General features: G+C 41.2%; 1 protein-coding gene across 1 annotated transcript in view; it reads right to left on the bottom strand.

Annotated features, from left to right (window-relative positions):
• PCNT (pericentrin) overlaps positions 1-13,127 on the bottom strand; it is a gene marked incomplete at its 5' end in the record, with an annotated part of 78,888 nt that overhangs the window by 35,783 nt on the left and 29,978 nt on the right. The window contains 2 exons of the mRNA XM_082624390.1: positions 10,564-10,734; positions 12,791-12,997. Of these exons, the coding sequence (XP_082480516.1) occupies positions 10,564-10,734; positions 12,791-12,997 (378 nt within the window). The remainder of the gene's footprint in view (positions 1-10,563; positions 10,735-12,790; positions 12,998-13,127) is intronic.

The raw sequence follows: 13,127 nt of genomic DNA, 5'->3' as shown, positions 1-13,127 counted from the left end.
AGAAACTGAAAATGAAACTCACAGTGCTGGAGGATGCTCCTTTGCTTCTACAGGAGAGCGGACTGAAGACAACATGTCACAAAAATTAGGAGACTTTACAGGCGCATCAGGTGTAACTAGTGAATGTAATAACCTGCAAAGTGTTACTGAAATAACAGAATTATTTTTGGCTGGCCAAAATAAAAACCGCCGGCCACAGGTGTTAGTTTCTACAAAAATCCCCCCATCAGTAATGAGTTAAATAATAAATAGCACTAATACTGAACAATCTTTTACAGAAAACAGAAGAGGGAACAATTCATTCAGTGAGGCCAATATTACCGTGATACCAAAACCAGACAGATATCACAAGAAAACTACAGACCAATATCCATTATGAATATATAAATTCTTAATAAAACACTAATAAAGGGGCTTCCCTGGTGGCGCAGTGGTTGAGAGTGCGCCTGCCGATGCAGGGGACATGGGTTCATGCCCCGGTGCGGGAAGATCCCACATGCCGCGGAGCAGCTGGGCCCGTGATCCATGGCCACTGAGCCTGCGCATCCTGAGCCTGTGCTCCGCAACGGGAGAGGCCACAACAGTGAGAGGCCCGTGTACCGCAAACAAACAAACAAACAAACAAAACACTAGTAAATAGAATTCAGCAGATATAAAAGAACCATACACCATGACCAAGTGGGGTTTATTCCAGGGATTCAGGGCTGATTCAATATTTGAAAATTCATCAATATAATCTACCATATTAGAATTTAACATTAAATAAAACACATCATTTTTTAAATTAAATGAACATATCATTTAAGATAGCACAACAAAAAATAAAGTACCTAGATATAAATCTAACAAAATATATATGCAGTATATATAAATTGAAAACCACACATCACTGAAAGAAATCCAAGAAGACAAATAAATGGAGACTTACACCATGTTCATGGTTTGGAAGACTCAAAATTGTTAAGATGTTAATTTTCTCCAGCTCAATCTATAGATTCAATGCAATCCCAATCAAAATACCAGCAAGACATTTTTGCAGGTATCACTTTGTTGCTTCTACAATTACATGGAAAGTTAAAGGAAGTAGAATAGCCAAAACAAATTTGTAAACAGAAAAAGTTGGATGACTTACATTACCTGGTTTCAAGACTTACTGTAAAAGTATAGAAATAGAAATAGTGTGATATTAGTAAAGAAAGAGAAATCTCAATCAATATAACTGAACAGAGTTCAGATATCTAAACAAATATGGTTAACTGATTTTTGTGAATGGTGTAAAGGCAATTAAATGGAAAAAAGATTAGCGTTTGAACAGAGCTGGAAAAATTAGACATCCATGTGCCCAAATATAAAGTATATCATAGATTTGAATACAAAGCAAAACTATGGAATTTCTAAGTGAAAACATAAGAGAATATTTTTGTCGTCTTGGGTTAGGAGAAGAGCTCTTAGATACAACTCCAAAAGCACAGCCCAGGGCTTCCCTGGTGGCGCAGTGGTTGGGAGTCCGCCTGCCGATTCAGGGGACACGGGTTCATGCCCCGGTCTGGGAAGATCCCACGTGCCGCGGAGCGGCTGGGCCCGTGAGCCATGGCAGCTGAGCCTGCGCGTCCGGAGCCTGTGCTCCGCAACGGGAGAGGCCACAACAGTGAGAGGCCCGCGTACCGCAAAAAAAAAAAAAAAAAAAAAAAAAAAAAAAAAAAAAAGCACAGCCCATTTAAAAATTTAATAAATTGAACTTTATCAAAACTAAAAAGGTCTTGATCTGTGGAACATACTATTGAAGAGTGAAGAGACAAACCACACAGTGGGTTAAATATCTGCAGATCATATATCAAAAAAGTATTCAGAAGATATAAATTCCCAAAACTGAACAATAAGAAAATGAACCCAACTTTTAAAAAATTAGCAAAAGAATCAGAAGTCCAGTAACAGACAGCTTCACAGGGGAACTGTACCAAAAATGTAAAGAAGTGCTAATCCCTATCCTTTTCAAACAATTCCAAAACACTGAAGAGGAGGGAACACTCCCAAACTTATTCTGTGAGGTCATCAGTACCCTGATACCAAAACCAAAAAAAGACACTACCAAAAAAGACAGTTACGGCAATATCTCTAATGAATATAGATGTAAAAATCCTCAATAAAATATTAGCAAACCAATCCAACAATACATTAAGAATTCACACACAATGATCAAGTGAGATTTATTCCAGGGACGCAAGGAGGATTCAATATCTGTAAATCAACCAATATGATACACCACATTCCCAAAAGGAAGGATAAAAATACACGATTGTCTCAATAGATGCAGTAAAAGCATGTGCCAAAATTCAACATCCATTCATGATAAAAACTCTCATCAAAGTTGATAAAGAGGAAATGTATCTCAATATAATAAAGGCCATTTATGACAAATCCACAGCTAACATCATATTATTGGTGAAAACTTGAAAGCCTTCCCTCTAAAATCAGGAAAAAGACAAGAATACCTACTCTTGCTACTTCTATTTATCATAGTATTAGAAGTCCTAGCCACAGCAATCAGACAAGAAAAAGAAATAAAAGGCATCCAAATTGGAAGGGAAAAACTAAAACTATCACTATTTGCAGATGATGTTAATACTTTATATAGAAAACCCCAAAGTCTCCAACAAAAAACTATTAGAACTAAACTGAAATCAGAAAAGTTTAAGGATACAAGATTAATATACAGAAATCTGTTGCTTTTTCTATACATTAATAATGAAGTACCAGAAGAGAAAGAAAACATCAAAAAGAATAAAATACTAGGAATAAACTTATCTGAGGAGGTGAAAGACCTCTACTCTGAAAACTATAAAACACTGATGAAGGAAATTGAAGATAATACAAAGAAATGGAAAGATATTCCATGTTCAGATTGGAAGAATACTGTTAAAATGTCTATAGTACCTAAAGCAATCTACAGATTTAATGCACTCCCTATGAAAATACCTGCGACAGGTTTCACAGAACCAGAACAAATAATCCTAGAATGAATATGGCACCACAGAAAACACCAATTTGCCAAAGAAATTTTGAGAAAAAGAACAAAGCTGGAGGTACCATGCTCCCTAACTTCAGACTGCACTATGAAGCTACAGTAATCAAAACAGCATGGTATTAGCACAAAAACAGACACACAGATCAATGGAACAGAATACAGAGCCCAGAAATAAACCCACACCCTTATGGTCAATTAATCAACAACAAAGGAGGCAAGAATGTACAATGGAGAAAAGACAGCCTCTTTAATAAGTGGTGCTGAGAAAATGGGAGAGCTACACGTAAAAAAATGAAATTAGAACATTCTCTAATACTATATACAAAAATAAATTAAAAATGGATTAAAGACCTAAGTGCACAGGACTTCCCTGGTGCTGCAGTGGTTAAGAATCCATCTGCCAATGCAGGGGACACAGGCTCGATCCCTGGTCCGGAAAGATCTCACATGCCACGCGGCAACAAAGCCCATGTGCCACAACTACTGAGCCTGCACTCTAGAGCCCGTGAGCCACAACTACTGAAGCCCGCGAGCCACAACTACTGAAGCCTGAGCACCTAGAGCCTGCACACCTCAACTACTGAGCCCACGCACTGCAAATACTGAAGCCCATGTGCTCTAGGGCCCACATGCTGCAACTACTGAGCCCGTGTGCTGCAACTACTGAAGCCCACGCACTGCAAGAAGAGAAGTCACTGCAATGAGAAGCCTGCGCAGGGCAACAAAGAGTATCCCCGCTTGCCGCAACTAGAGAAAGTCCGTGCACAGCAACAAAACCCAACACAGCCAAAAATTAAAAATATAAAATAAAAAATAAAAATAAGTTAAAAAATATATATATATAGCTCCATAAAAACTGTAAAAAAAAAAAAAAAAAAAAAAAGACCTAAATGCAAGACCGGAAACCATAAACCTGCTAGAGGAAGACACGGGCAGAACACTCTGTGACATAAATTATAACAACATTTTCATGGTGCTGTCTCCTAAAGCACAGGAAACAAAAGCAAGAATAAACAAATGGGACCTAAATAAACTGAAAAGCTTTTGCAGAGCAAAGGAAGCCATCGACAAAATGAAAAGGCAACCTACTGAATGGCAGAAAATATTTACAAATATTATGACCAATAAAGGGTTAATATCCAACATATATAAACCATTCATACAACTCAACATCAAAAACACAAACAATCTGATTAAAAAATGAGAAGGACTTCCCTGGCGGTCCAGTGGTTAAAACTCTGCGCTTCCACTGCTGGGGGCATGGGTTTGATCCCTGCTCAGGGAACTAAGATCTTGCATGCCATGCGGCACAGCCAAAAAAAAAAAAACGGGCAGAAGACCATAACATATGATTTTCCAAAGAGGAAATGCAGATGGTCAACAGGCACATGGAAAAATGCTCAACATCACTAATCATCAGGGAAATGAAAATCAAAACCATAATGAGATATTACCTCACACCTGTTAGAATGGCTGCCATCAAAAAGAACACAAATAACAAATGTTGGTGAGGATGTGAGAATCCTATCACACTGTTGACATGACTGTAAATTGGTGCAGCCACTGCGTAAAAGAATAAGGAGGTTCCTCAAAAAACTAAAAATAGAACTACCATATGATCCAGCAATTCCACTCCTGGGTATATAGCTGAAGAAAATGAAAACACTCATTCAAAAAGATACATGGACCCCACTGTTCATAGCAGCACTATTTACAATAGCCAAGATAAGGAAGCAACCTAAGTGTCCACCGACAAATGAATGGATAAAGAAGATGTAGCACAAATATACAATGGAATACTACTCAGCCATAAAAAAGGATGAAATTCTGCCATTTGCAATAACATGGATGGACCTAGAGGGTATTATACTTAGTGAAATAAGTCAGACAGAGAAAGACAAATACTGTATGTTATCACCTATACGTGGAATCTAAAAAATAAAATAAACAAATGTATATAACAAGACAGAAACAGACTCACAGACATGGAGAACAAATTAGTGATTACAAATGGGGAGAGGGAAGGGGGAAGGGCAAGACAGGGTTATGAGATTAAGACACAAACTACTTTATATAAAATAAATAAGCAAAAAGGATATATTGTATGACACAGGGAAATATAATAGCTATTATTTTGTAATAACTTTAAATGGAGTAGAATCTACAAAAATACTGAATCACTATCTTGTATACCTGAAACTAATATAATATTACAAATTGACTACTTCAATTAAAAAAAAGTAATAAAAAAAGTAGCAAAGGATTTGAACAAACATTTCACCACAACATGGATGGCAAACAAGCACATAAAAAGACCCTCAAGATCATTAGTCATTGAGGAAGTGCAAATTAAAACTATAAGGAGATACCACTACACACCTATTAAAATGGCTACAAGTGAAAAAGACTGACCATACCAAGTGCTGATGAGGACATGGTTACTAGAGCCCTCATACGCTGCTGCTGGGAATGTAAAATGGTACAGCAACTTTGCAAAACCGTTTGGCAGTTTCTTTTAAGGTTAAACATATACTTACATATGAATCAGCCATTCTACTCACAGGTATTTACCCTAAAGAACTGGAAACTTATTTTCACACAAAAACCTGCACATGAATGTTTACAGTAGCTCAATTCATAACTGCCAAAACCTAGAAACAATCCAAACATATGTCAATGAGTGAATGAATAAACCATGGGACATCTAGACAGTATTACTCAGAAATAAAGGAACAAATTACTGCCACACGCAACAAGATGGATGAATTTCAAACATATTATGCTAAGTGACTTGACATACATAGCATTCTGCAAAAGGCACAACCTGTAGAGCTGAAGAGCAGATCAGTGGCTGCGAGAGGTTGGGTGTGGGGTTGGTGACCACAAAGGGGCAGCACAGGGAGACTTTCTGAGTGGGGCGCTGTACTGTGTCTTGTTTGTGGTAGTGATTACAGGACTAAATGCATTTTTCAGAACTCACAGAACTACTCCCCAAAAAGTGAATTTGTGTGTGTGAATTTTTTTTAATACCCTGAAAAATTTACAGATAAGAAATGGTTTTATCAAAAAAATAAGGACTGTCTCAAATCAGTGACAGGACTTCCCTGGTGGTTCAGTGGTTAAGAATCCACCTTCCAGTGCAGGGGATGAAGGTTCAATCCCTGGTTGGGGAACTAAGATCCCACATGCCACGGGGCAACTAAGCCTGTGGGCCACAACTACTGAGCCTGTGCGCTCTGGAGGCCATGTGCCACAACTAGAGAGAAGCCCGCAGACTGCAACAAAGAGCCCACGCACCACAGTGAAGGACCCCACGTGCCACAACTAAGAACCGACGCAGCCAAATAAATTAAATAAATAAATAAATGAAATCAGTGACTTAAGGTTTCACCTAAAGAAGCTAGAAAAAGAAGAGTAAAATAAACCCAAGGGAGGTAAAAGGAATCCAATAATGAAAATAAGAGAAATCAAAGAAATAGGAAAAAAATTGAGAAAACTAGTAAAGCCAAAAGCTGTTTTTTTAAAACACCAGTAAAACTGATAAACCCTTAGGCTACAGAGACCTCAGAAAAAGAGAAAACACAAATTCATCAATATCAGGAATGAAAAAAGGGTCATCAATGCATAACTTACGGCTATTCGATGAGTTAATAAGAAAATGGTTAATAAGATTAATGACTAATAAGGAACGATTATAAACTCCTTCATGCCAAGAAATTTGACAATTTAGATGAAGTGGACAAGCTCCTTGAAAAACACAGTCAGTCAAAAGTAACACAAGATAAAACAGAAATCTAAACACCCCTATACCTATTAAAGAAACAGAATTCATTACCAAAAACCTCACCACTTAGGTAGCCTGCAGGGCCAGATGGTTTCACTGTACATTCTATTAAAATATTTAGAGAAGAAATCACATGTATTTAAATAACCTCTTTCAGAAAAAGAAGTGGGAAAATTTCCAACATTTTATAAGCCCAGCAAAACCTTCATACCAAAACCTGATAAAATATATATTTTTAAAAAGTAGCTCAATGAAGACAGATGAAAAATCCACTAAAAAAAGATCAGCAAGTCAAATCCAACAATGTATTAAAAGGGTAGTTGATCACCACCAAGTAGAGTTTATCCTAGGAATGCAAGGTTGGCTTAACCTTCAAAAATCACTCAATGTAGCTAACCCTATTCGAAGAGTTAAAAGAAAAATAATATAAGTATTTCAAAAGATTTAGAGGAAGCAACGCAGAAACAAAAGGGAACATCCTCAATCTGATGAAAGATATCTATGAAAAACCTACAGCTGACATTATACTTCATGGCAAAACGATGAACACTTTCCTCCAAGATCAGGAACAAGGCAAGGATGACTGCTCTCACCTGTTTTATTTAACACTACACTGGAAGTGCTAGACATTGTAATACGAAAGGAAAAGAAATAAAGGACGAAGGCTGGAGAGACACAAACCTGTCTCTTTGCAGACGGTGTACTCTTCTACATAGAAAGCCCTAGAAATCTACAAACACACTACTAGTATATACGGGCTTAGCAAGGTCACAAGATACGAGGTTAATATACGACAATTATACACACACACGCATGCACGTGTGTATACTCATGGCAAACAACTGGAGGATAAACACAACTTTAAGCCCATGTCCACTAGTGCAACCAACCTAAGATACTTAGGAATACACTTAATAAACAACGTTCAGGGCTTCCCTGGTGGCGCAGTGGTTGAGCGTCCGCCTGCCGATGCAGGGGACACGGGTTCGTGCCCCGGTCCGGGAAGATCCCACATGCCGCGGAGCGGCTGGGCCCGTGAGTCATGGCCACTGAGCCTGCGCGTCCGGAGCCTGTGCTCCGCAATGGGAGAGGCCCCAACAGTGAGAGGCCCGCGTACCGAAAAAAAAAAAAAAAAAGTTTAAGACCTCTTCCTTGAAAATTATAGAATAAGGGGGAGAGTAAATGATAAAACTAAAGAAACAACACTAATCCAAGGATTAGAATAAATAATGAAGGAAGGGACAATACATGTTGAGAATAAGGTGTTAGGATGTCAAGTAGCTGCTGGAGAAGGAAGCACAGAAAAGAAAGAACAATAACCACATCAAAAGAGGTCTTAACAAAGAATGGTGGGAACATAAGTGCACAGCATTCCAAAAAACCTAACGGTACCATGATTCTAGATGACGAAAACCTTCACTGACACAAAATAAGGACAGAAAATATAACAAAACGTGGTTTCTTTCACAGAATTAGAAATCTAACGAGAGTCAGTCCTACAAATGGAACTTTGGTTTATTATATCAAAGTAAAGATATCGTCGACATTTTCACAAAAAAGGAGTAGAATTACATAAAACAAATGATGTACAAATTTACATGTCTAGAAATGAACAAAAATCCCAAAAGAAAACATTTGGGATTGTCTTTATAATAGTTTTCTATTCTTAATGGAACTAAAATATTTTCCTTATCACATAAACTATTTTTAATATTTACGATATTTTTTAGTACGTAAAATTACACTCACATGGCTCATTCTAGAGTACTAAGGACAAATAACTGATATAATCTCCTTAAAAAAACTAGTCATTGGTTTTAAAGGCATTCTTCAAAGTAACACAAAAGGATATTGTACAATTTTGCCACATATATAAGGTACCAACACAGATCATTAATTTCCCAATAGCCTCTGTCACTGCAACATTTGGGGTCATGAAGAACTGCAGTCAAAACTCCTTTTTACTCTACAGCCCCACCATCTCTAAACCCTCCTCCAACATTAATTAAAAAAAAACAAAAAACTATAACCTTTGTGTAAGGACACAGAAGCCCCTGTTGACCCCCAGACACCTTACAAACTACAAAGAACGTAATGCCTAATAATACACCAGATCAGACTGCAGTCCCACACACAGTGCCAGGCGAGGCCCACCTCGCTGAGGGCGCCACGCCCCGCCCCGGCCAGCTACGCCTCGGCCTACGCACTCACACATGTCATCTCCCTTCCTCTGTTTTGCAGAAATGCTTGTGGAAATGATAACAATGATAATAATGCCAGGAAAGCATTATTATGGGAAATAGTCCCCTGACCTCGCAGATGCGAAATATCCTAATTAAATAAGTCTACAGTTTTAAATAGTAACACTCAATTTGAAAATGTTTTTCTATTAAAGTGCTTTCTGCCGAAAATAACATATTAGTTCAGCTTTCAAAAATCAATGACTGCATTTTTCTAGGCAACTCGTTTCAAAGCAATCACCAAAGAACAAGCAAAGTGTGCTCTTACCTGCCACTCATCTATTAACTAAGGAAGAATCCCCACCGAAAGGACAACCAGTGTTGTCCTTTGGCCTAAAACTCCATTTTCACTAAAGATTATTTTACAATCATGAAGATGTAACCTTTGTGAGGAACAGGCATAAATGACACGACCCTTCGACTTCCTTCACTGCGGTGAGTTCACACTCATCCAATGACCGCCAGGCTGCAACCACAGGCAACAAGTGAGTCTGAACTCAACTATTTCAAGGCCATCTTTGAAGGTGATGTTCTCTTTACGACTTTGGTTGCTGTCTGCACTATACAGAGGTTGTTTTTATTTTTTGCTGCAAAAGCACAATTACATTAAGATAATAGAGAAGACTTAAAAACAGAGTTTCTTCTGCTCCTAGAAGGAAGCAACTACGTCCTGGAAATCACCTCTTCTAGAACGGAGCCCAAAGTAGTCACACGGTTCCTAAGTTATGACTTATCTCCTCTTCACGGTTTCTGTCACTAGGGAAGGGCCTCTCCTGCAGCTTTACTCCAACAAGAACCCTTTAAAGGACTTGCAAACAGGAAGCAGAGTTTGGTGCAGGAGGTGAAGGAGATGAACATCACCAGTCAAGGTGACTCTGATTCCCACTAGTGGTCCCTAGAAGCTGGCCCCGCTGCACACTTTAGAGCTGGCCCAGGGGTGCCAGCATGAGGCCCCTCTTCTGTCTCAGCAGGAAGGCGCATGAATGTCGGGGAGCCCGAGGCCAGCTCCCCACAGCTGACGGTCACTCCACCGGTCACAGCGCGTACACGGTTGACACAGGCGGAGTCGGTGGCTTTTTCTCGCTTACCTTCAGACCGGCCTTCTCTTCTCGAAGTTCTCAGATGCTGACGGCAGTGTTGTCGTCCTGCACGTCTAATTTCAAGTTCACATGTAGTACTTCTTCGTTTCCACTTACTAAGTCACCTTTAACTTTTTCTAATTGTTCTTTTAAGTTTAAAACCTTGCATTAAAGGTAAGCATTAAAAATGACCTAATATTCTAATCAATTTAATAATTATTAAAATCACTTGGGAAGATTTAAAGTACGTGCCAGAAAAACTTACTGTCCTATAATCCACAAAGAAATGTTAAAATTACAAAGCGAACACAGTAGTGACAAGCCCACAAACTGTATCGCTTGGATGTCCTGCCCTCTACACAGAAGCGCAGGGGAGGCCACCAGCAGACACGGAGCAGTGAGGGGACACTCCCACAAGGCCCGCCCCACACGCACCTCGTCCTCATGCTGCAGCAGCGTCCTGTGCACCGCCTCCAGCTGGACTTCTGCATCGTCAGGACGGTTGTCCGTAGGTGACCCCAGGCATTTGCCCTCATCCAGTTTAGACTGCAGTGTGGACACCAGGAGCAAGTTATTCATCTGCTGTTCCTGTAATGCCTCTTTGTCCTATTTAAGAAAAAAACATTTATTTTAGGCGAGTGTTTCAGGAAATCAGGGGCCTCAAACTGCAGCTTGTTATTAAAGTGTAGGTCATCCTCAGCCCTTCTGGAGCACACCTGCGCACACCTGCACGTGCCAGACACACCATCCACAGACCCAGCCATGCTCCAGAGCAGACGCCTGCCTAGTGGAGGGTGCAGCCCAAACAGAGCCGCCGCTTGCGCCCGAGATTCCACTGCAAGGAAGTTATCCCAGTCATTATTCAACAAGGTACCAAAAGGGTCTCCAGACTGTCAGCAAATTGTTCTAACTGGGAAGAACCTGACAAAGAACAGGGCAATGGCTGACAACACATCCATACAATGAATGCTAGCAGACCATTAAAAAGTTTTCAAGGAACATTTACTATGGACAGAATGGTCACAACATATTACGCAGGGAAGAAACAGGCATCCAAAATTGTACACATGGTCCAACTTCGTAGAGGAAAAAAAAGACATTTTCTACACCCTGGTGCCTAGTAAGCTCGGTAGCTGTTGGCTGGGGGAGGGAGCCACCCAGAACTGTCCCCAAGCAAGGGGGGACAGAGCGAGTAGCTGGCTGACTCAGGAGCCACGGGACCTGTGCTGGGCGTCCTTCCCACACAGCACATCCTCAAGAAGGGGCCTGGGCTTCACCTAATGGTTCTCATCAGCATTTTCAAACCAAACACACCTGATAAAACTCTCCTCCTTGAGCCAGGGTTTTCTTAGGGCCAAAACGATTCCAAAATAAAATTTCTTACTGAGCCTCAGACTTTCAGGTAACCTTTAAACCCCCAGTGACACAAGATACAAGAAACTTGGATTCCTTCGGGCTAAATGCGCAAAGGAGGGGCAGCGCTGACTGGAAAGGCCCTCCTACCCGCCCTGCCCCACTCCCAGTCAGGGAACCTGCCCACACGCAGCTTTCCCACCTCATCCTAAACTCTTAGACACAAGAACGTGCACATCACTGAGGCGTAATTCCAAACGACAACTAGAAGAACTATCACCGGAGGTGTTTTCACTGAGGAGCTGACATAAATTCCTTTCTCAAAAATTAAAATAATTATAACTAGGCTCTATGTAAAGTATTTAATAAAGTAAGCCTTCTAAACCTAAAATCTTGAAGATTTACCTAATTACTAGGGATCAACTCAAGAGTACTTGAGAGACAAAGGAGTGCTATAAAGCTGGTATGAAATGTTATTACACTGAACGCAACACCGGGATGTGCAGTAAGAAACACGCACCTGGCCTCTGTCCGATGCTGGCACGGGGCGCCTGACACCTTGGCGCTCCCTGAGCCATGAGAGTGACGAAGCTGCCTACATTCCCAACAAGCCCCTCCAGCCACACCTGAGTCTGAGTCACAGAGCTGACTTTGGGGAAGCCCCAGGCCACTGAAGGATGGGGGCTGGTTGCCAGGGGAACTGACCATGGGATTAAAGGGTCAGAACTTTCAGTCTCAGCCCTGGCCTCCAGGGCAGGGGGAGAGGGGCTGAAGGGTGAATCCATCACCAATGGCCAGTCATGGCTGCACGATGAAGTCGCCACAAAACCCAGAAGGACGGGTTTCCAGGAGCTTCTGGGTCAGTGCGCCCTCCCCACCTGCCGTCGGCACCTCCTCCATCTGGCTGTTCCCGAATTGCATCCTTTTATGATAAACTGGCAACCCAGTAAGTAAAGTGTTTTGAGTTCTGTGAGCCACTCTAGCAAATTCGTCGAAACCCAGGAGCGGGTCGTGGGATCCTCAACTTATAAAAGTTGGACCTGAGGTGGCATCTGGGTGCGGGGACAGTCCTGTGGGACTGAGCCCTTAAGCTGTGGGGTCTGACGCCATCTCCAGGTAGACGGTGTCAGAGTTGAGCTAAGCCGTAGGACACCCAGCTGGGGTCGCTGGGGACTGGGGAGACGCCCACACGCTTGGAGACCGTGTCCACAGTGGAGCAGTCAGAGCTGGGGGTCTGCGGCGACAATGAAGCGCTGCCACAGCAGCTGCCCCCCGGCCGCCCCCCTCCGCCCTGGGACCGCAAGCTCACCTGCTCCAGGTCCCTCGCAGCTTTCCGCTGTCTCTCCAGTTCTCCCTGGAGCTGCATCAGTTTTCTTGTGGTGCTGGCGTTTGCCTCCTGCAGACGTTTAATCTCCTCTTCCTGGATTAATACTTGTCTATCTGCCAAATCTTTCTTTATAATCAGTTCATTAAGTCCATCTGATTTTTCTCTCAATTTTTCTTCTAACAATTCAATCTAAAAACCACAGAAAATGCTTCAGAAACAATAGTTTAAAAAAAAAACCCACCTCGCAAAGTAAAGAGAGTACGACAATACAACTGTGAGAAAACTGGTCCTCTACATGGTTTTCTAGACCCATGCTGCA

Source organism: Mesoplodon mirus (assembly GCF_964341445.2).
Source record: "Mesoplodon mirus genome assembly, chromosome: 6".
In the NCBI taxonomy this organism is placed as follows: Eukaryota; Metazoa; Chordata; class Mammalia; order Artiodactyla; family Ziphiidae; genus Mesoplodon; species Mesoplodon mirus.
This window is presented reverse-complemented; position numbering and strand designations above follow the sequence as displayed.